Source organism: Sturnira hondurensis, unplaced genomic scaffold (assembly GCF_014824575.4).
Source record: "Sturnira hondurensis isolate 20B ecotype Veracruz unplaced genomic scaffold, ASM1482457v3 Scaffold0021307, whole genome shotgun sequence".
Taxonomy (NCBI): Eukaryota; Metazoa; Chordata; class Mammalia; order Chiroptera; family Phyllostomidae; genus Sturnira; species Sturnira hondurensis.
The window spans coordinates 1-23,967 of NW_028093938.1; the positions used below are offsets into that span (position 1 = coordinate 1).

The 23,967-nt window shown below is 44.4% G+C and overlaps 1 protein-coding gene and 1 pseudogene across 1 annotated transcript; one reads left to right on the top strand and one right to left on the bottom strand.

Moving 5' to 3' along the window:
• Positions 1 to 12: 12 nt before the first annotated feature.
• LOC118977216 (RNA transcription, translation and transport factor protein-like) lies at positions 13 to 1,022 on the bottom strand (annotated as a pseudogene).
• Positions 1,023 to 12,257: 11,235 nt separating this feature from the next.
• Positions 12,258 to 14,357, top strand: LOC118977217 (mammaglobin-A-like). The gene is made up of 3 exons (XM_037031995.1): positions 12,258 to 12,396; positions 12,739 to 12,926; positions 14,161 to 14,357. The coding sequence occupies exons 1-3, from the start codon at positions 12,342 to 12,344 to the stop codon at positions 14,197 to 14,199; spliced, it is 282 nt and encodes a 93-aa protein (XP_036887890.1). The 5' UTR covers positions 12,258 to 12,341; the 3' UTR covers positions 14,200 to 14,357.
• Positions 14,358 to 23,967: the final 9,610 nt, after the last annotated feature.

The following is a 23,967-nucleotide window of genomic DNA, read 5'->3' on the forward strand; positions in this document are numbered from 1 at the left end:
ACTTCCACCTTCGCTTTCCCATATGCTAACCTTCCTTTCTGACATATGAGGGCATCAAGATGGGGAGAGATGAGAAGACAAGCAAGGTCTTTCCCAGCCTTTATGGAAGAAAAAGCAAGGATGCTAAGTCTCTAAAACATAGTCAATTTTCTGGGATACTTTCCTTGCAAGTGTGAAGTTTGATTTCCCAACGCATGCCAGGGCGTATGTGATTCCCAATTGTGCTGGGTCAGTGAGAGGGTGGAATCCTAAAATGTTCACCTTGCAGCTTTCCCCGGGCTCTGGTCTGTCTTTGGATGAGCAGCAATCATCTGAAGAGCTACAATGGCTGCAATAATTCTGGTCTGTGTCTCTCTGAGCTCTTCTATGTGCAGCAATTACAGAATTTGAGCAGCTTCATCAAGAACTGCATCTTTTGTGTCAAGCCAAGGCTATGCTCCACTAAAGCAACTGGAAACCAACTTTTTCATTGTCTGCTTTGCCTTAGCAACTGCACCTGTGTCTTGTAAATCTGGACCTAATAGCATGTGACCTTGAGCATTACCAGGTGATGCTGATGACTTAGAATCTGAAGGTCAGCCAGGGTCATTATGTCAGCCTTGAAATCAGCATTATGCACATGCAAAATGATGAGTGCTTCCACATTTTTAGCTGCACTGTCAACCTCTTTTCTATTTTCAGATACTGAGTCCTTGAATCCTTCAAGCATTATGTCCATATTCAAGTGTAACAGCTAAGCCAAGAAGCCAGTCAGTTGCTCCTTGAGATCTTGAATCTTGAAAAGAGAACTAACACCTACGAGATACTTTTCAAAAAACATGGGCCTGGCACCCCTCTGGATACTGCGTAAATCACCATGACTTCACTCTAATATTGTCTGAGTTTTCGGTTTGTAGGCCAAAAAATAATGTTTCTATTTTCTGCTTCCCCTTTGTAGATGAAGCCAGCATGGTAATGGTAATTGAGGGCCATCAGCTTGCCACTCAACCTGGCTTCTCACCCTCGTCTCCTGGGCTTGGTTGAGAAGGTGAGGCAAGGATAAGAATACCAAGCAAGAACTTAATAGACAAATAGTCCTTTAAGTCTGTTCCAAGTTCTGTGGTCCAAACAGAACTTTCTCTCATGAATCTTCAGAAGCCCATATTACAATGATCTGTTCTTGTCTCATGGTTAATATACATTTACAGTAAAAAAATATTCTGGAACAGTTAAAATATGACATCAGGAAAATGTCATAATGGATATGGAAGATGAAGCAAAATAGTGCAACAAAAGTATATATGATGGGGGGCACAAATGTTGGAAAATTTTCACTTTCAGATGATAATTAATTATCTTAGTAATCAATGTATGTAAAAATCTATTGTTTCAGGAACTGAAGGTATGACCCACGCTGACTCCTGGAGACCATCAGCAGTCCCATTTTTGTTTCAGGAGGACTGCAAGCAATGAAGATGGTGTTTGAGCCATTCTGTTCCAGTGTGAGACACCCACTGCCCAGGACACAGATGAAAGAATTGGGCAGGATTTTATGTGGTGATCTCTTTCCCTGAAGTCCAATTCTCTTACCTGCAAGTTTCTCTCCTTATGCAAAGGGTAGGTGAAAATGAAATTGAGGACAGTCTGTTAGGGTATAAACTTGCCATCCTCTCAGTTCATTGGCCATCTGAATAAAGCTCCCATAGAGGTTCAATCTCTGTTTCTGTTATTGGTTCTGGTATTTGACAGGCAGCAGTAATGCTGGCTTTTCTGGGTTCCTATGTATAAAAGACAGGGATAAAAAAGAAAAGAAAGACACGCCTAACTTGGAATAACTAAAATAACTTGGAAAAAAAATAAAATAACTTGGAAATGAGACAGATGGTGGTGGGAAGAAAGTCATCAAGTAAATATACTAAGAATAACGCTCCACAGGCAGCAACATAAAATGAAGTAAAAATAGCCTCTTCAACCAATAGTGTTGGGAGAACTGGACAGCTATGCGCAAACAAAATGAAAATTGAGCACCAACTTACATCATACACCAAAATAAATTCAAGGTGGATAAAAGACTTACATATAAGCTGTGACACCATTGAAGTCCTAGAGGAGAACATTGGCAAGAAAATCTCAGATATTTCATGCTGCAACATTTTACTGATATGTCTTCTAGAGCAAGGAATATAAAGGAAAGAATAAACAAATGGGATCTCATCAATATTAAAAGCTTCTGTGTGGATAAAGAAAACAGCATTAAAATAAAAAGACAGCCAACTGTTTGGGAAAAAATATTTGCCAATGATACCTCAGACAAAGGTTTAATCTCCAAAATATACAAAGAACTCACACGACTTCACTCTAAGAAGACAACTAACCCAATTAAAAAGTGGGCAAAGGACTCGAACAGACAATTCTCCAAGAAGGACATACAGAGGATCCAGAGACACATGAAAAGATGCTCAATATCACTAGCTATCAGAGAGATGCAAATTAAAATCACAATGAGATACCACTTTACACCAGTCAGAATGACCACCATAAACAAAGCAACAAACAACAAATGTTAGAGAGGTTGTGGGGAAAAGGGGTCCCTAGTTCACTGTTGGTGGGATTGCAGACTGGTACAACCACTGTGGAAAACAGTATGGCACTTTCTAAGAAAACTAAAAGTGGACCTGCCTTTTGACCCAGCAATTCCCGTGTTAGGAGTATATCCTAAGAACCCTAAAACACCAATCCAAAAAAACCTATGTACCCCGTTGTTCATAGCAGCATAATTTACAATCTCCAAGGGTTGGAAGCAACCAAGATGCCTGTCAGTAAATGAATGGATCAAAAAATTGTGGTGCATATATGCAGTGGAATTCTATGCAGCAGAAAGAAAGGAGGAGCTCCTACACTTTGTAACAGCATGAATGGAACTGGAAAGCATTATGCCGAGTGAAATAAGCCAGCTGTTGAAGGACAAATACCATATGATATCACCTTTAACAGAAAGCTAAACATCAAAACAAACAAGCAAGCAAAATAAAAACAATGACACTGAAATAGAGAACAGGGGGACAGTGACCAGAGGGGAGAGGGGAAGAAATTTCAGGGGAAAAAGAGGAAGTATTTACAGGAACTAGTATAAAAAACACATGGACAAGAACTAAGGGAGGTGGAAATGGGAGGAAGGTGGGGAGAATGGGGGTGGTGGGCTGGGATAGGAGTAGAAGACAGAAAACTATACTTGAAAAATAATTGAATTATTAAAAAAATAAAGCCCCACAGTGAAAAATATGGAATGGAGCATCTTTATCACATTCCACAGATTTTTGTGACTTTTTGGAACACGACTCCAAACAAAAATGATTCTTTCAAGAAGTGTCACTGAACGGTATTGGGGGTTCTGCTGCACACCACCACCCTCTAGGTAAAAATCCACAGGCACAGGTTTAGTGAAAATGGAAAGACGTAATTTATTCATAAGCTGCACAAATTTGAAAGAATGACAAGCCTCCACCTCAGAGCCTATACCCTCTGGAGCACCCAGAAACCCCCCACAGCTCTCTGCCACACAGAGACAAGGTGCAGCCTGAGTTACTTCTCCCATTTAAAAATACCATCCCTTCAGAAACTGCAGGTGGCCACAGCACAATTGTCCAGAACACTTGGCTTCTTTTGCCTTCGCAGTTGGGCCTCAGGCTTCTCCTAGAATGTGGTGGTAGCCAACATCCTACATGCAGCACACTGCCCTTTCTTACACGTGATATCCTGTGCCCCAGCTCCTGTGCCCCAGTGCCTGTGCTCCATCTCTCTGGCTGTCAGGTAGCCAGTACATTGATGCAACAAGCAGAGTGTGACTATGCAGCACCAGTCACTAGCTCCACTGCACCTTCCCCACTGGGGAGGGGAGCCAGTCTTTTCCCCTGGCCACATGACTTGCAGTGCTCACTGGTTGGCAGGCGCTCCAGACTCCCAATACAGCAAACAAGGTGGAGAAAACCTGCATGTTTCTCCTTACACTTGGTTTGATATCTTAAGGGCAAAATTTTGTGTGCTCCTATAGGTTTCTGCTACCATGCAAATCCCACCCTTTTTCCAAGTGAGACTAGCAGGTCATCACCTGCCCCAGCCACCATGTTCTGGAAAGGAGTTGGTGGGCTTTTCCCTCTGTCAATCACCATGGCTGGCCTGCACCAACCCCAGGCAGGACTTCCTTGTCACTGAGTCTCAGCCTGTGGGAAGGGAAATCTGTCCCATGCCACACTAGTAGCTTCATGCTTTCGACCTACAGTGTTCTCTGCAACACATCCTCACTCAGCCACTCCTTGCCTGCCCCCTGTCTGGCCTGGATTCTTTCAGATCCATGTCTATCAGAAACACTAAGTCACAAGCAAAGGTGGGCGATAAAAATTCAATCAACACAAGACTTAAAAACACAAAGTAATACTGAAAATTCAGAGGCTCTGACCTGTACTTGTGCACAACTAGAATTCTTACACAGTCAGCCAGCCTTTAAGCATGAAGATAAATATGTTTCAGGATTGCATATCTTCAAAAGTTTTATCTTCAGTGATCTCAGAAGACAGGAGAGAATATGCTGTACAAAAAGGCCTAAATGAAGACCGACAAGACATGCAATCCGGTGAGCACAGGACAGAACATGGGAGCTTACAATGCATCCACAAGAAGAGTATAAAATATTGCCACACTCAATGCCAGGAGATTTAATGAAAGAAGATGCAGGTGAGGCTGGTGCCACAGGTGGGGACCTAATTGGAGAAGTGTCTATTCCTTCTCATTGGGAGTTCTTTCTCATTATTTCATGTTGGGAACAATGCTCTTATATCATTACCATTTAAATAAAAATGCTGACAGTGACAGGAAGTTTAACAAAAAATGGCAAGGAAGACAGGATTGAAATTTGGAGAAATAAAATTTGGCCAACAATAGGTTAAGATGCTGTGCATCATCTCAGATCAACCTGGGATATACACTGTACCACACTTGCTGTATTTTATTAAAAGGACATCAGAAAAGAAGACCCTTGTTTTTCTACATCTTTTTATGGTTGCCTGGAGTACAATGATGATAAAGAACATGGGAGGAAAGAACACCATTTAAGTTGCTAATTAACTCATGTATTTGTCTGTGTGGTGTGTCAGGTATGGTGCCAGCCATTGGAAATGCAGGAGTGGATGAGGCAGACCCAGGGGCGACTCCTGAGATTTGAGGTCCAGGAAGATGGGTGGGAAGTAGACAAGAATGGTGTGGAACACATCAGAGGGTAAGAGGTAATTGCTGGGAAGAAAATGAAACAGATTGAGGTGAGGTGAAGAAGGTTTGGGGTGAGAGATGATTTCATGTATTTGTTTCCTACAGCCGCAGTAATAAACTAGCACAGGTTGGGGAGCTTAAAACAATGGCAATTAATTTTCTCATAGTTATGGTATTGAACATAGGTATTGACAGGGCTCTGACACTGGTCAGCACTGAGGCTCCACTCACTGTCCACTGAGTGACCATTGAGACCCCCCTTATACTCCTGACCTTTTGTCACAATGTGCACAGATGTTTCTTTATAACTGGGAGACTCTGCCATGGCTTTAGTGCCATTGGAGGTGAGACTCTCATTTCAGTGGAGTCCCTGAGCATCACAGGGTGTTTAGTGGTGCATCTGGTCTCACCCTTTTGATGCAAATGCCACACCAACCACCATGGTGGGATACCAAACTATCTCTAGACATGGACAAATGTCCACAGGGGTGGTTGCAAGGAGGAAGGAGATCTGCTCCAGTAGAGAGCTGCATTTCTAGCAGTGTGGAAACGCATTATTAGACCTCCTATATTCTCTGGGTTAATGCCCTTAAGGTCCAGAAAAGCACACTTTGGAGGCCCACAGTCAGCAGAAAAATGTGAGCATGAACAGAGGGAAAATAAGTAACTGATAAAGAAGATTTGGCATAGAAATCGAATGAATCACTGAATATCACGAGTGTTGTGCCGATTAAATATTTAACCACACATTTTGTGGAAATGTCAAGATGTGTAAAGATCAGGCTCTGGTGGCTGAGCCAAGGAGAATAGCTATGGGTGACACCTGATCCTGAATCACCTTCCAAATCCGGTTCCATGCCCCAATCATTGGATGGATCCGGGATAGTTTGGATCAAGTGAATGTTTACTTGTGGGGAACAAAAGGGATGAGGTGGCCCAGTCCTTGGATGTCAGGGCTAAACTTTCTTCTCTCATCACCTGGCCTTGACTGTGGTGGCTGAGTCCAAAGATCTCTCCAGAAACACAAAGAACATGGCGTTAGCACTAGGAGGACAGGCTGGTGCCCAGGCTTAGACTTGGGTGGGAGTCTTGCCTTTATCTGAGTTTCTATTTTAAATGGGCTTTTCTTTCTAAGAACGCCCAACAATAACACATATTATGCAATTAGGAAATCCTTTGTATATCTCAAATGTGTCCTCAAAACCAGTTATACAACAACTAGTTAGATGCCTACTGTGTCACCTTTGTCACACAAAGACCAGAAGAACACAGGTCATGCCTGTAGAAGCTTCAGAGAGAGGGAAGAGCCATGTGTCATATCTTTGTCACCTGTAGAAAGGTGCACTCAGAGAATTATGGGGTCTTTTAAAGGAGATTCACAGAGATTTAAGATTTAAGTCCATGATATGACACAGAAAGTAGGCTGTCTCCGATGTGGCATTGAGAATGTATAAGGAGTTTTAACCTAAGGGACTCGGGCAAGGACAATGGAGGAGAAGACTTCAGGTGGAGCAGTGGCCTCAGCAGAAAATTTCGGGGCCTGCATGGAGATCTACCTGGAGTCCACAAGGGCAGTTGTGCAACTCAGGTCCACAAGAGTCCACCTGACTCAGAAAGTGAGGTCCCATTGGTGTCAGACTAAGGGAGTCAATAGCGTTGAGGAGTGTCTCTAATGCCAGAACATCTGGCTCCTTAGTTGAGTCTGCCACCCACTATCTGCCACCCACTATGTGTGCGGTTGGTCAGGTTACTTGGCCTTTCTGCCCCAACTGCTACAACTGGAAAGGGATGATATGCCTGCCTCATGGGTTGGAAACCACACATCTCCCTTTGCTCAGCAGACGCCTGGTCTGTGCTACTGTCCTGGCATTCCTTCCATTCTGTGACCTCGTGTACCTTTTGAATTGGCCTCAGTTTGGCCAACAAATTTCCTCACCACTCTGCTCAGTGGGTTTTTGTGAAGATGAAAAGTGGTGGTGGCAAGGCCTTGCATCAAGTAATTGCTTTGTAACGGTTTGCCACCTGTGTTTTACTAAATCTGGAGATAAATAACACAGGTAGGAGCTACATTCTGAGAAGATTAACAGGCCACCAGGAGGTAGAATATGTTCAATAGCAATGTGTAAATGATGCCTGAATAAAACTCTTCAAGAAAGGGTCAAATATCAACTAAGAATGGAGGAATCTATAGGGCTTATTTTAAACTGTGGTCATTTTCCTCCTTATGGAACAAGAATATCTCTAGTTTTGTAGGAAATGTAAAGTAGCAGCAAGTTTCAGGGGTCTCCAGTGGCCTGAGCGGTCCTCCCTTGGAATTCAGAGCAACTTCCTCAATGTTACAAGTGAATCTCTGGCAGCTGGTGTGAAGGCAGTTCCTGCCCTGTGCTCAGCCCCTGTGTGTGGGCTTGTCCACTGTAACTCACTCTGGCTTCATGACAACCCCAGAACAATTCCCATTGTACCAGGAGAACCAATTGAGACAGCTCCAGAGCAGCATTGGCCTGAGACCTGAAAGGCACCTGCTCTAGCAGTGGCCAGGGAACTTTGATCAGTAAACACCTCACTGCCATAAAGATGTGTCCAAGACCAGGGTCACTCCTGATGTTTCTCACCTGGGAAAGAACTACCTCACCCAAATTCTAGAAGGTGGCTCAATTGGGAGATTAGTGAGGTTCCTTCCAAAAACCATTCTGAAGGCTAATGTCAGCCCTGGAAGTGAGGGGCAAAACCAACTTTACAGAATGAGTGAAAAAGAAAAGCATGAGGTATCTTGTGCCCAAAGACTGTGGAGCTGATTACTGGGAGTTATTTGCAATGAACAAAAGTCAGGTATAATCTGATCTTCAGAACTCTTTCATTGGCTTGGTGCCAATGCATAAATCACTGAGGAAAAGTGGTTTTCACTGCATGTTATTACTTTTATTGAGCCTGGCAAGACCTCAGATCACAAATTGTTAGTGTAAGTATATTTTAGGTCTTCAATGAGCTGAAGAAGAGGCCCAGTAAAATTCTTACCTACCGCAGATGTATCTGTGCCCCATGACCCAAGCTATCGAGGGTAAAATAAGAATAGTTCTCTATAGCAGGGTTTGTCATAGCAGGTGGTCAGTAAATGTCATACCAACTTGGAAAACAAGGCTACCTTATTTCTCCATTTCTAAATTCAATTTGGGAACCTGAATCAAAGTACCGTTGAGAGGAGAAAAGAGCAGGCCAGCAATACCAGCACTCATAGCTTTTAAATTCTTCTATTTCTGCTTAAGAACACTTGTTTTTAAATGCATGTTTTGTGAATGGAGTTAAAGTCCTTTGACACATCCAGAATTGATCATCGCGGGCTATGCAGAGAACACAGAGATGAAGAAACACACACTTCATTGCACCTGAATTGGGATTGCTTTTGCTGACCACAAAACCTGCACAGGGTCCAGTGTGGCAGCACACATCAGGGAAGGCCCATAACTTTTGGGCAGTGGGCAGAGCCCTCACATGGCCTCTTCAACAGGTCAGGCTCCCTTGTTTTACGAAAGTCTTTTGCTTGCTTTTGGAATGAAGGTCGCCTCCAATAGCAAATGGGGAGAAGTGTACATGTAAGAACATAACTTTCTTTCTATTTCTAGCTTTTTTCTCAATCAATATTGTTCTTGGCAACTTTGGATCAGGAGAATGATGAAAACACATGTCTCCACAATCCCAACAGAGAATATGTATCTAGAGGTAATTGACCATTGAGGAATCTCTCAGGCTCTGTCACCCATTACTATTCTCTTCACTCCTCTCCAACTTTGTTCCTCTTGTGCCTCCATATTGTACCTGCTTTGGCTGATGTGGTGTTTCTGTCCTGGGAGGCTGTCCTGTCCCTGTCTGAATCCAAGAGGGACATGTCACCCACTTTCCACAGCTGGCCAAGTGCCACCTGCACTCAAGTCCTGTGTACTTGCTATTTCCTCTGCCCAGACAACTTGTCCTCAAAGGCCCCCTGGGTTACAGCATTCACAGGCTGGCTGAAAGGTCCCAGTCCAACAGCCTGCCTGGACCTCCTGCAGGATGCTGCCCTAGTGGTTGCTTTGTTACTCTTGACACAATCACTTTCCCTTTCTCCCCTATCCAATTGCAGTCTTATTTTTTTACTTCCAGTTAGAGGTGAGCTGCACAAGTGCAAGACCCTGATTGACTTGTTCTGACAATGGAATCTGTGACATGTGGCATGGGGCCTATCCTAGGAGGCTCATGGTTGTTGGGAGCATGGATGGATACATGAATGGATGGATGGATGGATAGATGGAAGGGCGCATGGGCAAAGGGAAGAATGAAACCTCCAATTTAGTCCTACTACTCTGTTTTCAGCCCTGTGGTAGACTCTTCACATAAATGTCAGCCATCCTTACAAAGCCAGGCATGGGACCATGGGTGCCCACTTCAGAAATGAAGAAAAGGAAGCTCAAGACAACCAGCACTGTAACTTCCCCCATAACACATCATAATTATGGATTGCATCGCAGGTTCAAATCTACAGCTGCAAGGGCCAGGTTGTAACCCTCTCACTGTATAGCACTCCCTCCCTCCCAGCATCTGTAATCATACATCTCTAATTGTCCTTGGAATCAATGGAACAAAAATCTTTTTTAAAATATATTTTATTGATTATGCCATTAAAGTTGTTCTATTCCCCCCTTTATTCCCCTCCACCCTGCACACCCCCTCCCCCACCATTTCCCCCTTTAGTTTATGACCATGTATCTCAAGTTCTTTAGATTCTATATTTCCCCTAATATTCTTGCCCTCCCCCTATTTTCTACCTACCATCTATGCTACTTATTTTCTGTACCTTCTCCCCACTCTCCTCCTCCCACTCCCCTGTTGCTAACCCTCCGTGTGATCTTCATTTCTATGGTTCTGCTCCTGATCTAGCTGTCCTCTTAGTTTACTTTTGTTTTAGGTGTGGTTGTTAATAACTGTGAGTTTCCTGTCCTTTCAGTGTTCATATTTTTTATCTCCTTTTTCTTAGATAAGTCTCTTTAACATTTCATATAATAAGGGCTTGGTGATGATGAACTCCTTGAACTTGACCTTATCTGAGAAGCACTTTATCTGTCCTTTCATTCTAAATGAAAGCTTTTCTGGATAGAGCAATCTTGGCTGTAGGTCTTTGGATTTCATGACTTGGAATACTTCTTTCCAGCCCCTTCTTGCTTGTAAGGTCTCTTTTGAGAAATCCGCTGACAGTATGATGGGAACTGCTTTGTAGGTGACTGTCCCCTTATCCCTTGATGCTTGTAGGATTCTCTCCTTCATTTTGGTCTTGGCTAATGTAATTATGATGTGCTTTGGTGTGTTCCTTCTTGGGTCCAACTTCTTTGGGACTCTCTGAGCTTTCTGGACTTCCAGGAAGTCTATTTCCTTTGCCAGACTGGGGAAGTTCTCCTTTATTATTTGTTCAAATAAGTTTTCCACACATGGCTGTTCCTTTCCCCTCTGGTACCCCTATAATTCGGATGTTGGAATGTTTAAAGATGTCCTGGAAGTTCCTAAGCCTCTCCTCATTTTTTTTTGAATTCTTGTTACTTCATATTTTTCTGTTTGGTCATTTTTTTCTCCCTTCTAGTCCACTCCCTTGATTTGAGTCCCAGTTTCCTTTCAATCACTATTGGTTTCCTGTGCATTTCCCTTCATTTCAGTTAGTTTAGCCTTTATTTGTTCCTCTAATTTGTGACTAAACTCAACCAGTTCTGTGAGCATCCTGATCTTGAGCACCAGTATCTTGAATTGTGCATCCGAGAGGTTCGTTATTTCTTGGTCACTTTGAGTTACCGGCTCTGAGACTTTGAGTTCTTGGGCCATATTTTGGACTGTTCATGCCTGTTAGTATGAGGAGTGGAGCCCTAGGTGTTCACCAGGGTGGGGCAACTCAGTGGCTGGTTTGTGATGCTGTATGTGGAAGCGGGGTCAAAGAGGAGCAAGGGCGGTCCCCTCTGCTGCTTCCTGCCTCTGGGGCCAGTGCAGTCTGTCTCACTGCTTGCTCCCATGCTGGTTTATCTGTGTACGAATGTGTGACCGCGGTCAGCCTGCCGCCATGCACCCACACTGGGTCCACCTGTCGCCACCTCACTTCTTGGATCTGTCCATGGCCGCCTGGGTGCCTGGGTAGGGGGATCTTTCGTGCCCGACCCTGCTCCACTACTGGCTCTGCCGTTCTTACTGGTCCGGTTGAAAGGTTAGTTGTTGTCGGACTTCCATATAGTCAATTTTCTGTATTTGGGCTGCATTTTTGTTTACTAAAACTTTGTTGTCTTTAAACTTGGTTGTGGGAGAAGGCATAGTGTTCAACCTACACCTCCATCTTGGCAGAAGTCCCCCCCAAATCTTAATGAAGTAAAAAACATTAAACTTAATTATGAATTTATGAATAATTTTATGAAGTTGACCTATCTAAGTGAGAAAGTCTTTGTGAAAACAACCTTGAAAGGAGAGGAGAAATTATTTCTATTTCCCAAGCAAAAGCATCTGGGTCGCATTCTATGGGTGGGGAAAGTCTGTCTTCTAGAGGCAACGTGGGGAATTGCACCCACCTTAGGTGTTAGCAGAATCAGGAGGAACACAGACTGAATGTGAAATGTGTTGTTGTACTCTGAAGAGGTAAAAGAGAAACAAGAGGAGTAACAAGGTAGGGGAAGAAAAAGAGGGGAGCAGGGTGGTGGAGAAGGAGGAAGAGTTGAAGATGAAGAAGAAATAAAAGGGAGGAGGGGAGAAAAAATTTGGGAAGGGGGAAGAGATAACTACGACCACAAGTAACTTATTTTGCAAGCACTTTGATGTTAACTTCATCTAATGTCCTCACCATTATTGCAGTTCTGAGACCTTTGAGGGTTTTCAAAGCTCTGTCCCCTTGGATTATAGGAAGAGAAGCTAGGCTGCTGGGTCTGGGAGATTCTCCCAGTCCTTTCCTGGCCAAGGGCCAGGTCTTCTCTGTGACTCATTTGGTGTGAGGGATTAGACTAGCCACCAACAGTATAAAAGGCTGCATTCTGGACACTTACCACCACTGGAGCTCCTTTGTCCTGTCACCTCAGAGTGAGCAGCCCACAGCAGCTGCCTGAACCATGAAGCTGGTGACAGTCCTCATGTTGACTGCCCTGCCCCTGTACTGCTATGCGGGTGAGCATGCAAGGTTTCTGGCTTTGCAGGAGGGCTGTGCTCAGGGTCCCTGTGCAAGTGCTGCTGCTCCTCACCCTCTGTGCAGAGCAGCCCATTTCTCTAGTGTCAGCATCGTGTGGATAGGGAGTGGGTGCGAGAAAGGACAAGTAAGTAGATGCTTTAAGACTAAAAGAAAATCCCAGGTCCTGACTTGAGTCTCCTAGAACTAAGAACTCAAACCCTTCCCATGGCCTCTCTGATCACGTGTTCCTGTGGGGAGGTAAGGAAACAGACTCACAGTCAGACCCTACACGGAGCTCACAACTCTGTCACGGAGCCTGCATTTGACTGCTTTCTTCCCAGGGATTGGCTGTGATCTTATGAATGATGTGGTCAATATGACCATTCATCCTGACGTGAGTGTGACTGAATACATGAGTAGCGTGCAAGACTTCTCACCAAGTGAAGAAACCGAAAAGGCCTTCGAATTCATGAAGGAATGCTTTCTCCATAAGAGCAGAGAAACTCTGGAGAATGTCCTAGAGCTGCAGGTAATTTCAGTGTCTCTTTAACTACTTTTGATCTGTGGGACAGGACATGCAGGCTCAGTTTGTGACAACTCAGTTTGTGACCAACTCATGTTTTGGTCATGCTTGTCAGGAAGATTCCTTCCATCTTATTAACAGCTCCCTCAGTACACTGTCCAGCAACCTAGGGTTGCTAGCACCAGTGCTTGGATTCCTTGACTGTGAATTAAAGGCCAAAGAGTGACACATAGAAACCATGGTTGTGACTCCCCCCTGGGTGGTGGGAGAGTTGAAAACCGAAATCCCTGGTTTCACATGTGGCAGTCTTTCCACATATGACAGATGTTGTGTAGTGTTTTATACTGCTCATTCTGTGCCATAACATATGGTTTGCAACATTTCAGGGTTAGCACCTAGATGTACTCCCACAGCACACAGAGGAAAGTGCACATCACTAAGAAATTGCTGACACAGGGGGTGGTATGGATGAACCTTGAGTTACTATTCAAAAACAAATGAGCTAGTCACCAAGAGACAAATGTCACATTTTCTTGAGTAGCCAGACTCTTAGAGATAGGGGTTGGAGAGTGGTTTCCAGGGCAGCTTGGGAGAAAATTGGCAGGTGGGGAGGGTCTGCAGCTGCATCTCAGCACAAAGAGAAGGTCCTGGAGTTCAGGTGTGCTGCTAACTGCATGTTCATCACATGATTAGCTGTGCATTGAAAGTGGTGAAAAAGTAACATTGCTATGTGTATGCAATGTAAGTAAAACGTTTAAAATTATCAGCCCCTTCAGTTCAAGATGATGGGTATTTTCTTTCAATCCTCAGTTAGACAAATAACAAGGAACACACACCTGCAATATGTTTTTGCCCTCAGGGGCTGGGTGGGGGGAATGAGGCTGTTGGCTCTTCTTCTAACCTGCAGGAACTCAGAACTTCACATTCCCTCATTTTTAGACTGAGGTACTAAAAACTGAAACACAGTGTATTGTTGGCTACATTATTTCAAAGGAGAGGAAACATGCAGATAACTTGCACAAAGGAACAAACCCTGGGGGGCCAAGATCAGGCAGCACCAGCAGCCTCAGGCATCACTCATGGTCACCTGAGACGAAACTAAAGTAACACTGCCAGCACCAGCTTCCTGTCAATGCGTGTGGACCAATGCAGGAAAAAAATGAGGACGCATGTTTGTTTCTCAAGATGTACCTTGGTAAGAACAAGTGAGATGTAAGTAATGCCTGTTTTTGTTTCCCAGCAAACAATATACAGTAGCTTTTGGTGTGCTCCGTACTAACTTCCACATGACCTGGAGATTGTCTAGAAAGTGACTGTCCACGGGTAGAAGCCACAGCTTAGCTTTCCTTCTTCTTCTTTGGATCTACAAGTGTAAGACAACTGTTGAAACCTCACATAAGTTTTCACTGAAATAAATAATCTGCAAAGCGAACATTATTTCTTGGTTGCTGAATAAAATGAAGGCTTTAGGGAGGCTCTCATCACACATGCGTTTCTCACACACACGCGTGTACACAGCCACCAGTGTATAATCATTCTTTTCACAACTCAAGGGCAAAACGCTGAGAATCTGAAAGGTGTCCTGTCCTTCGTCCCACACAGCCCAACACTGAACCTGTCTCTGGCATGTGACTGTCCTCTTCATTCCCTGCCCCCCAGGTCCATCTGGGTACTTTCAGGTTCTCAGATTGTAGTGATGGTGGCCTTCTCAGGTTTCCAGGTTTATGGTGGCCCTGAGTTGACCCTGTGCCTGTTTACCATGGCCGGGCTCCCCTCTGGGCTTTCTCTGTCCTAGACCCTAGTTCTCCAGGCAGTGCTGACAAAGACCCTCACCATCTATGTGCGTGAAACCTCCACCCAATGATGATGAAGATCCTCACCCTCAATTCATACCCCTAAGAGAAAAGTCTCACCTCACAGGTGAACCCCTATGGATAAACTTTCTCCTAAACAGTGAACAAAGGTCATCTCCTCCTCTTGACAAGGCACCGACCCTTGCTAGAATGTCCAGGTTGAACACTTGTGTTCTACACTGAGCTCCCTCCTGGGACAGTCAGGCATCTGTGATGGCCCCTCTTTGCCAAGTGGTGGCTCATGTATTTTCCCCTCTTATGCCCTGAAGTGTGCNTGAACCCCTATGGATAAACTTTCCCCTAAACACTGAACAAAGGTCATCTCCTCCTCTTGACAAGGCACCGACCCTTGCTAGAATGTCCAGGTTGAACACTTGTGTTCTACACTGAGCTCCCTCCTGGGACAGTCAGGCATCTGTGATGGCCCCTCTTTGCCAAGTGGTGGCTCATGTATTTTCCTCTCTTATGCCCTGAAGTGTGCCCCCTCTGAGCCTGCCTCCACTGGTTACTGGAGAGCTTCCCAGGGGATGTCAGTCAGGGGGGTTTATTGGGCCACTTATGCCTCAAAGACGTTTTCACACCTTACTATCTCACTCACATTACCTTAATCCCTTCTACAAAAATTTCATTCCCTGGTTCTTTTGGGCTGTTTTCACCTGCTTTGCTCCCTCCCAGTTTGGTGCATTTTCAAAGGTGTGGATCTGACATATTTCACACTGGACAGGTTCTTGGGAGTCAACACCCCCATCTGGGGTCCACACCCCACCACTTGGAACAGACACTCTCGCACTGGTTCTTCCCTGCTCCCATCTCCAACATTAATCCCAATAATTCAATCAGCTTTGTCCTCTGGCCATCGCTGGTGTGCTGGCACAATCCACATGATTCACAGAGACTTTTCCCAGAAATGCAGCCAAATGCCCTCTGACCGTCCTCCCCAACTACATCATGAGACAAGAGAAGCCCCTGGGAAACACATGAACACATAAACCTCCCCATAACTGCACTGGGGCAGCTTGGATGTGTCCTGAAACAGGTGGAGCCAACGTGGTCCAGGAGCCCAATCTGAGGAGTTGGGGGGTATTCCCTGGCCACGTGATCCAGGGGCTGACCTCCGGTTCTGCACTCTTGCTCAGGGGATCATTGAAGCTGCCATTGCTCGGGGTCCTGAGGCCTCTTCTCCTTTCCAAGCCAGTGACCACACTGATGAGAGCATGGCCATTTCAGGGACTGCGGTCATACTTCTCCTTCTGACTCCCCATCACAGACCTTTAGTTGCTCCCTCCACACGTCCACTCCAAGTGCAGATATGTGGACTCCTCTCCAAGTGGACCAGATCAATCAGTGAGCAAAGGCCAACTTCTGCATGTGCGTGCAAAGCACCAAGACTCAGCAGGAACCATGAGACCCTAATAAATAAGTGTGTGTAGGGGGTGTGATAAGCAAAATGTTAAAATGTGAGGTGTGGGTGTAGAAACATGGTCCTTGTGTCTGGGCCTAATATTGACACCAACACAGAGGTGCTGTGGAGAAGTGGGAGGATGGTCCTTATTATGACCTACTGAGTCTTAGGTACTTTCAGCCTCTTTTTAATGCATTGATATAAAGAAAAATAAGTGTTCTGGCCAAGATGGAGTCATAGGGAGCTATGCTTCACCTCCTCACACACCAGAATAAGGAAATAACCAATTTAGAAACAAAAATCAAGCAGAACTATCAGAAAATCGAACTGAATGGAAGTCCAACAACCAAGGAGATAAAGAAGCAACAGTCAACTAGACTGCTGGGAGCAACAGAGGGAAGCAGATGGGGCACTGAGGACCCATGGCATCGTGGCCACTGGTGGACCAGTCAATGCTACACTGGCCTACAGATAAACTGGGGGAACAATTGGGAAGTGAGACAGATCACACAACCCAGAGTTCCACAGAGGGCAAAATAAACCTTCAGAACCTCTGGCTGTTGATACCTGTGGGGGCTGTGGCACTGGGAGAAATTGCCAGTCTTTTGAAAGAGTGTCGAGAGCCTAGCAAATGGCATTGTTTCCTCTCTGTCCACTCCTCCACATACAGCTCCACAATGCAGCCATGTGGGTTGCCCCACCATGGAGAATACCTAGGGCTCTACCCATTACAACATAATAGGTGTGCCTAGAGAAAGAAATATAGGCCCCAAAAGATAAAATCCCATGAACACTAAAATGACAACAAACTCACAGATGCTAACAACTGAACGTAAAAGAACAAAAACTAAGCATACAAGTGAAATAGGAACAGAATCAGAGAAATGCATGTGACCTGAAGGGTTTTTGGTGGGGATGAGGAGGGGAAGAATGAGGGGGAAGGTATAAGGAATAAGAACCATAATTGATAGGCATAAAATAGATGAGAAGAGGCTAAGAAAGGTATAGGGAAGAGAGAAGTCACAGAAGTCTGTTGTGTAGAACTCATGGACATGAACTAAGAGGGGGATGCTGGAGAGCTGTGGGGTACATGGCAGAGAAGAGATAAAGGGGAAAATTGGGAAAACTGTAATAGCATAATCAATAAAATATACTTAAAAAAGAAATATGGGCCCAATTAAAGAACCCACCAAAACACTAGGAATAGAACTAAGTGACTAGGAGATAGCACCTATTACATGCAGAGTCCAAAACACTAGTAATGAAGATGTTCACAGACAGGATTGAGTACAGCCCCCAAATAAAGGAAGAAGTGAAGGCTATACAAAGAAAGTAAAGAAAAATATACAGGGAATTCACAGTGAAGGGAAAGAAACTGGGACTCATTCAATCATTTGGAACAAAAGCAAGGAGGAAACATTCAACCAAAATAGAATGAAGAAACAAGAATTCAAAAAAAAATGAGGAAAGAACACAAGACTCTGGGACATCTTCAAATGTGCCAACATCCAAATTATAGGGATGCCAGAAGCAGAAGAGAAGAAACAAGAAAATTAAAACTTATTTGAAAAAATAAAGAAAGAAAATTTTCCCAATCTGGTGAAGGAAATAGACATACAAGTCCAGGAAGCTCAGAGAGTTCCAAAAGATTTGGATTCAACAATGTGGTAAGAATAGCATAAGACACGGAGAAACCAAAGAAGTTATACGTATGGCTCATGGACATGAACTAAGGTGGGGGAAATGATGAAGGAAATAGGGTACCAGGCAGAGGAGGACAAAGGGGGAAAAGGAACAATGGGACACCTGTGATAGCATAATCAACAAAATATTATTTAAAAATAGACCCCACAAGTTTCATTGGTGCACATTCATTATTAATATACTCACTTTGGGTTAACATTTTTGAAGAACATATAACATTTTTGTGGAACGTAAAAGTATTGTTTGCCTAATGCCCTGTTTGGGTTTTGCCTGGTGAGTCAGCCCTGGAGGGAGCTGAATTGTCCAAAGAAAGGTCAGGGGTCATTCTGGTTGAGGATATAGCCTGGGAAGGAAGAGGGACCTGTAGTGGTGTGAGCAGGAAGGTGTTCATGAATTTCTTTGCACAGGACTCTGAGGACTAGCAAAGGGAGGAGGGCTGAGGTCCTGTCTCAACATCTCCTGCTTCACTTTATTCCTGTGAAATGCACCCATGTCCATCAATCCCCACTGCCTGTAGTTCACGGTGGGAACAAGAAAACAGGCCAGTTGCCACTTGCAGGGAGAGTCACACAGATTAAGGGGCACCAATAATCCCAGTGATAGCATTCTTTGTGAGAGGTTGTTAAAAATCAAAATAAATGTCAACTTTCAGGATTAAGAGAGGATGTGGCCCTGCTTTGTCTGAGTCACCTCTCTCACCTCTCTCAGTTCCCCTCCTGGCACCTTGGGTCTGGGACAGAGAATGCCCCCTGACCAGCTGGGGGGAGGAAGACACAGTGATCTCCCTGTTTCTTAGAACTTTTCACCCCCCTGGTGTGTGTTTGCCAGTTTGAAGATGAAAATCCTAGGCTATTACTGGGATGTCATTCTGAAATCTGAAGGACATGTGTGCCTGCACATCCTGCTGAGGACAGAATTTGAAGACCCTGCATGCCCTGGGTAAGTAACACCCATTCTCACCCACCACCCTCCTCTACCCTGAGTTCCAATATCTCTAATTAGGGTTTTAATGTCCCAGTAACAGTGACTCAGAGATGACCATGAAATAGTAAATGCAGTGAATGAAAAGTAGTGATCTTACCTTAAATGACAGAAATCTCAGTGAGGCCAGAGCCAAATTCAGAAGCACACTCTGGTAGCACTTAGGAGAAACAAACACTCCTCTTGTCAGAATAGGTTAGACCCAATCTACTGTTTGACTTGGGAATGAGGTGATTTATTCTGTGTGACTTAGTCTTTACACTTGTTCCTCCCTGATGTAAGTGTAAGAGCTGACACTGACCCGCAGACACTGTGTGCAGCGTGTTTCCTCTATTGATCCATTCATCCCAACACAAGTTGTTTGAAATCAGCACTAAGATATCATCACCCTTTCTTTACAGATGAGGAAAGTGGGTCTAGGAGGGTCAGCACCAGCTGAAGACCCATGGATAGATTGTCCCAGAGCAGACCTTGAATCCACTAGTCTAGGCCCAAACTCAGCCTTCTTCCCACTAAAAAAGAAATGCAAACATTCTAATTTTTGGCTCATGCAGACCACACTTAAGAATTCAAAACAAAGCACACCTGTCCTGCTAGGACTCTGGTGGGGGCAGCATTGAATCTGTAGAATTATTTGAGAAAAATGGACACCTGTAAAACAGTAAATATTTTCTTGGAAGTCAAGGTGTGTGGCTCTGTGAGTGAAGTTTCAGGATTTTTCCTGAACACACCATGCAATTGTGCAGGTCCATTTCAGTGTTATGCTGCTGGCTCTGTTCCTGTTGCCACAGTCCCGCTTTTCCCACGACGTCGTGTGATGGGAACAGCTGAGCTACAGGAGAGGAGTCACTTGTTCTCTTCTGTGCATGGGTTCAGCTCATGTTAGAAATTCTTATCAGTTCAAATAGTTGTTTTTAGTAGATTATCTTAAAGGTTTAATTTGCCAGTTAATTTAAACTTTATTGTATTTTTTCCCATTACATTTTAGTCCCCTTACACCCACCTCCCCCCAGCAATTGCCACTGCGTTGCCCATGTCCATGATCCCACATCAATTCACTTTGGAAAAATCCTCACTTGATGACATGCTCATGGAATTTAGAGAGACTGGGTGGCAGGGGAAGAGAAAGGATGAAAAACTGGAACGGGAGAAAACAACATCAATTGTCTGCAACGTGTATGTGCCCTGACCAGGAATCAAACATGCAACCTTTGTGTTTATCTGTTGTCCCTCCAACCCTCTGAGACACATTGGCTAGGACTCAAATGTTTTTATATAGATTTTTTCGTTGTGTGAAGAGAATGTTTTTTACAGTATCCTACTGTCCTTTTTTAATAGACAATGTTTTAGAGCAGTTTAGGTTCAGAGAGACATTGAGCAGCAAGTGCAAACTTCCCACATGCATCCCACTCATGACAATGCACAACCTTCCTGCCCCACATCTACAGCCTCACCAGACAGAAACGTGTGTCACAACTGAAGAGCCACTACAGACACATCAGTATCGCCTGTGGACCATTATCATTCGCACTTGTGTTGTACATTCCACGTCTTTGGTGAAGTATACAATGATGCATACCCACTCTTCCAGTGCAGAGAGCTTTCCTGCCCTCCAGTCCCTGTGCTCTGCCTCTTTTCCCTCTCTCTCCCCAATGACTGGAGACCACTGAGGGATCTTTCAACGTCTCCATGACTTTGACCTTTCCCAATGTCTGGCGTTGCAATGTCTTCCCATTGTAAGCTCTAAGGGCCTGAGAGATGCTGCAGCCACTCCCAGTGGGAAAAGCCTGGGTCCCAACAAACCCTTGAGGTCAGGATGTGTCCTGGACAGTTGTGTGGGAGCTTCGGGCTCCAGGTCAAGGCAACAGTAGTTCAGAGTGTCCATCACAGAGGACTGTGTCATTGGTGATACTGTTGAGAACACTGGACCATGGTGATAATCAAAAGCGGGGGAATTATTTCCAATTTATTATCTGAGGAATGATAATTTCTCAGTTCTCCACAGAGAGGGAGAGCTGAGAAATGGAAATTATTTCCATTTTATTAACTGAGAAATGATAATTTCTCAGTTCTCCACAGAGAGGGCACCCTTCATTGTCCACATCCCTGGGGGCACTGCCACTGCCCCACCCTCAGTCCCCAGCACATCCTGCAGCATGTCCCCTCTGCTGGCCTCTGCACTGCACCCAAATGTCAGAATGATAAGGCACTGTTTTTTAATGCAATGCAAGGAGAAATGTAGTGAGATGATGATAGGGGTGTTCTGGAGAAAAAGGAAGATTGGAAACTCAGAGGAATGCACGCAACAAATTGAATAGATTGCCCACTTGGTCCTGAATCTGAGCGGTATGTTTTCCAAAATACACTGAATTACGTATTTGAAGTAGTTATTATTTTTTAAAAAATTTTTATTTATTTATTTATCTTTAGAGGGGAAGGAGAGAGGGAGAGAGACATCAATGTATGGTTGCCTTTTGTGCATCCCCTGCTGGAAGATGGCCTGCAGGGAACTGGCCTGCAACCCCGGCATGTGCCCTGACTGGGAATCGAACCGTGATCCTCTGGTTCACAGGCCTGTGCTCAATCCACTGAGCTATGCCAGCCAGGGCTTGAAGTAGTTATTTTTGATTGCAGCTGAGGTGTGCAGCAAAACCTCAATCCTGTTTTATTCTCTCCTCAAATTCCCTCGGTTTTTTCGTCTTTTTTGAAAAATGATTTTATTTATTTTCTTAGAGAGGGGAAGGGAGAGAGAAAGAAACAGAGAGAAACATCAGTGTAAGAGAGAAACATAGATGGTTGGAGGTGACTGTGTCCCGGCTGGGACTGAGCCTGTACACAACCATGTGCCCTGACCAGGAGTCCAACCAGTGACCTTTTGATTCACAGGATGGTGCCCAACCATCTGAGTCACACTGGTCAGGGCCTTTTGGTCTTTATTCAAAGATGTTTATTCTCAGTGGGGAGAGTAACACTCTTTAGATCTGCCCAAGTCTCTTAATGTCTGGCTCAGTGGAAGACAGGTGCATTCACGGATTTGCTTCACTTTTCACTCTGTTGCAATACCACTTCTCAGGTAGTTTCTGGGAAATTTCCCCAAAAGCTTGTGAGGGAATGGCAGTGACCTGGAAACATAAACCTTAATGTTCCTATTAGAGTAGTTTTGTGCCTGACTCCCTGGCCAGAGGGTCTCATCAGCAGTGGCATGTAAGTGTATGTGTGTATGGTGACATTTGTGTTGTGTGCCAATTAGGCTAAGGCCAGAAAGCAGACTGGGTTTAACAAGTTAAGCATATGGAGTGGATTCCAGAAGCACTGTCCACTTCCCCTTCTAAGTCTTTAATCGATATGTTTTACCTCAACAAATAGTACAATCTTGTGAACATTTTTTTTGCACTCAAGGTGGACTTTATTAGGAAAAGTTAGTGTAAAAAACATTCAAGTTCATAAAATTCAGAGGAGACAGTAAAAGCATACTTTGTCACTATAGTAATCACTTTTTAGTCACAAATAAGGTAAGGTCTCAATTACTGCCTAAGCAAACACTCTTCTCTCTGGCTCTGTTGTAAACCCAGGCAGGAAACACTGCAGGTATTAGAAGGAAGACCAATGTTGTATCTGTGTTTGAGGCTGCAGAGAGGGTAAATGGCATGTTCTGACTATGGCATCACAACATAGCCACCAGAACAAAGATAACTTGGCTGATATGTCTTGTAGTGGAGTGTTCATTAGTAATTGTACCCACACATTGAAATTCTTGTTCTGTCATTGAAGGTAATCAGTCTTCTTCATGATAGATTATGTTTTACTGAGTTTCATGTAGTTTCTCCTTCTCAGAACTGCTTCTAGGGACACTCTTCCTCTGGGGACAACTTCCTGCAATACCGATTTTGCTTCCTTTGACTCAGTCTGGTCATTGAATATCAGCCAAAATTACAAGCGGAAGGGATAGTGAAAGGCCCCTCCCTGAACCCGGAGTGAGTCAGCTCTCCCCATTGGTCAAACCCTATGCCACACTAAAACAATGAGCATCACAGTTGGCCAGGAGGATTGTTTACAACTGAATGTGAAATTCTGTTTGGTTATCATATTTTTATTTAAGCTTATTAAAAATACACCAACAATTATTCTCCTGAATTCTGAGAGTATTTGTAATTGAGCTAAACACAACTGTGCCCTTGAAAAATTCCCTACTGTGCCAGGTTTAAAAATTTGTGCAATCTGACTTCAGTGTTCTCTTCTGCCAAAACTTTCTAGTGAAGAACAGTGATTGATTTCAGGTCCCAGATTAATGGGGGCAGGCAGTTAGTGCAGCCTTGGATGCTGTCCATGTTTCTGAATTAGCGGAGGACTTACACGGGCTCCACCTGGATCTTTGGAGTTGTCCTTTTAATCTTGCCATGAATCTTGTTCTGTTTCTCTGTCTTCACCAAGGTGTTTTGTCAGGTGGCTTCATCTTCCATAATACAGCTGGCAGGTTGGACAAAGCCATACTGTAAGACCTATGGTATTTGGTGGAGGTAGGTTGGAGAAAGCCATACTCCAAGACCTCTGGGATTTGGTGGAGGCCACATAGGATACCTTCACCACCTGCCACGGTGTTCATCAGGCTCTTGGTTGTCCAGATGAAGGACATGGTGCTGCCTACCCCTGAGACAATGAGCTCCCCACCATGGTTCTGCACCTCGGCCCTGACCTTGATGCAGATGTTGAGATGCTAAAACTAAAGGGCAATAGGATTCAGGGCTGGCAGGACATGCTTGCAGGCTGCATCTGGGTAATGTCTGCAGTGGTGGCCACTCTTATCCATCCTGAAAGTTGCCTTGGAAAATTCTTGGTAGCACTGAACAGCTGATGTATTTCTGAACATCCCAGGCCTTGGGTAAAGTCCCTTACCTCCACCACGATCACACTCATCTGTCTGGACGTCAAAATGGTGTCATTACCACTGTCATCCATTTTGAACACTTAGCATTCAGGTGGTTTTTCAATTCCTGGAATCTGACCACCTTTCCCTAAGTGTTTGCTTTTTCTCTTGGGGAAGCTGAGTCATGAGGGCCCAGACACTCTGGTCAGGTATAGGCTGATCATCTCCTGTTTGGATACTTGT